The sequence below is a fragment of the Hevea brasiliensis genome, chromosome 11 (assembly GCF_030052815.1).
Source record: "Hevea brasiliensis isolate MT/VB/25A 57/8 chromosome 11, ASM3005281v1, whole genome shotgun sequence".
NCBI lineage: Eukaryota > Viridiplantae > Streptophyta > Magnoliopsida > Malpighiales > Euphorbiaceae > Hevea > Hevea brasiliensis.
In genome coordinates, this window is record NC_079503.1 from 14,679,272 (window position 1) to 14,684,269 (window position 4,998).

The 4,998-nt window shown below is 28.3% G+C and overlaps 1 protein-coding gene across 2 annotated transcripts; it reads left to right on the forward strand.

Moving 5' to 3' along the window:
* The first annotated feature begins 1,653 nt into the window (after positions 1–1,653).
* LOC110633389 (uncharacterized) lies at positions 1,654–4,207 on the forward strand. 2 transcript variants are annotated; one of them, XM_058129916.1, is made up of 4 exons: positions 1,654–1,818; positions 1,917–3,405; positions 3,530–3,709; positions 3,788–4,207. In XM_058129916.1, exons 2-4 carry the CDS (start codon positions 1,957–1,959, stop codon positions 3,887–3,889), a joined length of 1,731 nt encoding a protein of 576 aa, XP_057985899.1. In that variant the 5' UTR covers positions 1,654–1,818; positions 1,917–1,956; the 3' UTR covers positions 3,890–4,207. The 2 variants fall into 2 exon arrangements, with proteins under 2 accessions (XP_057985899.1, XP_021637664.2); XM_021781972.2 differs by having other exon boundaries at positions 1,955–3,405.
* Positions 4,208–4,998: the final 791 nt, after the last annotated feature.

Genomic DNA, 4,998 nt, shown 5'->3' on the forward strand with positions numbered 1-4,998 from the left:
GTATAATTAAGAATTTTAGATTTATATAAATTCTAAAATTAAGAATTTTAAATCTATACAAACTTTAAAATTAATTTAAATAATGAAAATATAATTATAATTAATTTTAAGAATAATACATTTTATATTTTTGTAAATAGTAGATAAATTAATAATAATTTTTATTTTTATTTATTAATTTTTTATTTTAATTAATTAATTTTAATAAAATTTTATATCTAATTGATGTTAAATATAAGTAAGATTAAGAATCTTAAATTTATATAAATTCTAAAATTAAGAATTTTAAATCTATATAAATTTTAAAATTAATTTAAATAGTAAAAATATAATTATAATTAATTTTAAGAATGATACTTTTTATATTTTTGTAAAAATAAATAGATTAATAATATTTTTTTATTTTTTTTTTATTAATTTTTTATTTTAGTTAATTACTTCTTATAAGATTTTATATTTAATTGAAATTAAATATAAGTGGGATTAAGAATTCTAAAATTAAAAATTTTATATCTATACAAATTTTAAAATTAATTTAAATAATAAAATATAATTATAATTAATTTTAAGGTTGATATTTTTATATTTTTGTAAATAATAGATAGATTAATAATATTTTTTATTTTTTATTTGTTAATTTCTTATTTTAGTTAATTATTTCATATAAAATTTTATATTTAATTTAAATTAAATATAAGTAGGATAAAGAATTTTAAATTTATATGAACTTTAAAATTAAAAATTTTATATCTATATAAACTTTAAAATTAATTTAAATAATAAAAATATAATTGTAATTAATTTTAGTAATGATACTTTTTATATTTTTATAAATAATAGATAGATTAATAATATTTTTTATTTTTTATTTATTAATTTCTTATTTTAATTAATTACTTCTTATAAATATAAGCAGATTAAGAATTTTAAATTTGTATGAAATCTAAAATTAAGAATTTTAAAACTATACAAATTTTCAAATTAACTCAAATAATAAAAATATCTTTATAATTAATTTAAAAAATAAAAAATAATTTGGACAAAAGTAATATTTCCCTTTATATATTTATATATAATATAGATAATTGTATTTTTTTTATTTGTTGAAATAAATTTTTATATTGATAAAAATATAAGTTGTTAAAAAAATTATTTTCAAATAAAAATTAATTTTATTTTTTCTAATAATCGATGTAGTTAATTTTTACTTTTGAAAAAAAAAATAATTCTTTCAAAATTAAAATTAAAACCATTTCAAACTGAACTAGATGAAAATCGTAAGTATTAAAATCAAAACTGGAATCACATTTGAATTTAAATTGTCTTGAAACTGTCTACAAGTAGGCCGTGAAGGGCTAAAAACTTTTGTTTTTTAATATTATTATTAAATAATTTTTTATATATATTATAAATATATTATTAATTTTTTAAAATTATTATAATTATATTAAAAATTTAAATAAATAACAATAATTATATTTTAAATAAAAAATATTTTGAGTTTAAAAAATTATAAATTAAAATAATGAGCTTTCAGTAATTTTTAATATTGTAAAATTTTCAATTTCAATACAAATTAAAAATTTAGTTTATATAAAAAATACTAAACGACCATTAAGTTTTTTTATTTAGGCGGTCATCTACGTGGTTGCTTCTACTTAGGAGAGAACTTCATCAGGAAGTCTTCCAGGTAATAGAATACAATCAAACTGAGAACTACTGTGGAAACGTTGATCCCATGCCCACCAAGTAACGAGCCGTCGACTCGCTGAAAACCCTAAATACCACCGTTGCAGATTAGCCACAGCACCGCTTCAGGTACTCTTTTGCTTTATATTTCATACCTTTTTTGCGTTTGTTCTTGATTCATTGATCAGATAGTATATTAACGTCGATACGACGACTTAATGTGGTAGTTCGTGCTCTTCTTTTCTGCTGGTTCTCTCCCTGATAGGCATGGAAAGTGCACCTAAAGCCATGGCACTGATCAGCTCTCAGGACACACTTGCTCTTGCCTGTAGACGTGATAGGATGAGTGTTCTTCCAGAATCAGTCATCTTTCGCATATTCTCATTCCTCCGGCCTAATGAATCTGCTATTCTTAGCTTGGTATCGAGAAGGTTTAGACAACTTTGCATTAACAGCCCTTACCTGTACTTCTGTGCCAATTTTGATTCCAAAGGGTGTTTGAGAAGGTATACCCAGTTCTGTTATTATGTGGATAAAATGATGAGAACGCGAGATAGGCTTGGAATTGAGATAGACAAATTTCTTATTCACTGGTTTTGCAAGCAACCCAGGTATAATATTGGAGGAACTATTGTTGATGCTTGGGTTAAAATTGCTACTAAATGTAATGTTGGAGAGCTAGATATTCTCGTTAATTTAGACGAATGGCTCGGATGGGGAGTCTATTCATTGCCTGAGTGTGTTTTTAGGTGCAAGTCTTTACGTGTGTTGAAATTGAATCTGCAGATGGGAAAGTTTTATTTGGTATCAACTGAGAATATGGACTCAGTTGAGGACCTGTTGCTAGATTCTATGATAATCAATGAGAGAAATTTTGGAGAAAAGATTTCTGGTTCTTGGACTTCCCTTAGAAGGTTAATTCTTGAGAAGGTTCATTTGGTTGTTGAGCTCAACATAACCAGTTCATCTCTTGAAGAGCTAAAAATGTCTAACTGCGAAGGAGGAGCTTATGTCGACTGGCATTTCAGCGTTTCCAGTTCATCTTTGAAGAATCTGTGTATTTCCAGGTGCCATTTTAAAGTCCCCACCCTCATGAACCTTAGGTGCCCATCTCTAGAGAATTTCACTCTCCAAGGGTCTGATTTTGACAAGCTTTCAACTTTCAAGATAGCATCTTTGTCAATTGAAAATTTTAGAATCTGTGGGTCTAATTTCCTGAAAGGCTGCTGCTTCTGCATTTCATGTCCATCTGTTAAGCATATTAAGATCGGCAGCAGCAATTTTGAAGACTTTTGCTTTATTGAAATCAACAGTTCTTCACTTGGAGACTTGACTGTTTCGGATTGCGAATTAAGTCGTCCCCAGATACCAAATTTCAAATTGGCCCCTGGAAAACGAATCCATATTGTTGCTGAAAAGCTTCAGACATTGACAATAAACTCTTCGGACAAGCATTTATACAACTTGCCATTGTCAATTTCCACTCCCAATATCCAGGATATAAAATGGACAGGAAATCCTGTGGATTTTAGTTATTTGGAGAGTTTCTTGTCACTAGTGGATGCTACAATTTACATTAAACCTTCTTGTCAGCACAAGAGTAAGGAGTTAGCTTGCCGTTGCAAGCTTGTCCAGAGTTTAATATATTGTGCTGCTATGCTTCTTCAAAGCTTGAAATATGCCAAATTCTTAAAAATCAACATTTGGCCTATTGAGGTACGTATATCTATATATACTTCACACATCTGTCAATTATTGAGCTCATATATGCTGCTTCTGTAAGTACTCATCATCTTGTTTTTGCGCTCATGAAATTCAATTTTTTTTTTAAATATTGCAGATGTTCTTTATGCAAAACAATGAGCCGATATATTTTAACAATCTATTGTGCTTGTTATTGACGGTGGATTCACTGACTGACCAAACTCCCTTGATTGCCTCCTTCCTCAAGGGATTGCCAAATCTAAGGACTCTAATAATAAAATGTAGGCCGAAGTCCCATGTGATTGATGAGCCAAATGTAAGTAACAGTTTGCGCTTCTTTAAAGATATCTTGGTTGTTCATATTTTAATTTGATTCCTTTGTGGCTGCGTGCAGTTCATCAGCTTACTGGGGTTGTGTCCAAAGACCTTTAATCTGTCACTTAGTGAAGAAGGGGTAAAGATCTTTAGGAGAAATGCTCAAGATGTTGAAGGCTAACTGGATAAGAAGTGGATGGAACACTACAGTTATTTTCACATTAATTTAGGGCTAGCTAGATGATACAGAATATTATTTGCTTAGACGATACTGAAAAATGAGATTTTATTATTAGCATAGATCATTGAATTGGCTACTCTTCGAAAGTTTATTGGCGTGCTTGTTCTTCTAATTTGCCAGTGACAAGGTAATTTCGTGGCGTGTTTGTGCTCTGCCAAGAATCTAAAAACAAATATTCCAGATTTAATATTTTTCTTTTCTTATTTAATTTGTGATCATCTGCTTTTCAAACATTCTGATCAACAGCTTTGTTTGTTCTTTTCGGCATTCATGACTTCGATTTCTAGAGACAATGACCATTCTCTTGATTAAACAAATTTTTAAAGAATTTTGTCCTTCACCAGGAGCACATTCAAGAGCTGTGGGACTCACCAGTAAATTTTGCCACATTTGATATAACATGATCAAAATTTTAATGTAATCATTGTTACATTGCATATTTGATTACGTTATTTGGCAACACAAAAAATTTTTATGTAACGGAATGACAATTATATAATATAATTAATTATATCAAGATTACTTATTTTTATTTTTTTCATTTATTATCAATATTATCGTTCGGCCAAAATGTTACTACCACCAGTACTTCACCTTGTTATCACTACCGCCACCACCACCACCACCACCCTATTACTTCTGTTGTTATTACTAACACCACCACTTGACCATCACTATCACTACAAAGCCACTGACACTTCTACTACCACCTACCACCTAGCCAGCACCACCACTACCTCATCTTACTATCACTATCACCACCACCACTTAACAAACACTATCACTCGACTAACAATTAGTGTAATCACTATCACTTATTATTAATATTATAAATAAATTAAATATTAAAATCAAAATTATCATTACATTATAATACTTAGATTTTTATTATTTTAATATTTAACTAAGTGATAGTGGTTGCTAAATGGTGGTGGTGGTGGTGATAATGATAGATGGTGATGGTGGCTAGGTAGTGCTATAAGTAATAATAACTAAGTGGTGATAACGGTGGTCAAGTGATGATAGCAATAGTGGTAGTGGTGGTGGTG

Coding starts and splice junctions, on each gene's coding strand:
- LOC110633389 (XM_058129916.1), top strand. CDS start 1,957: ATGGAAAGTGCACCTAAAGCCATGGCACTGATCAGCTCTCAGGACACA. Junction 3,406..3,529: donor TCAACATTTGGCCTATTGAG/GTACGTATATCT, acceptor TAAATATTGCAG/ATGTTCTTTATGCAAAACAA. Junction 3,710..3,787: donor ATGTGATTGATGAGCCAAAT/GTAAGTAACAGT, acceptor GGCTGCGTGCAG/TTCATCAGCTTACTGGGGTT.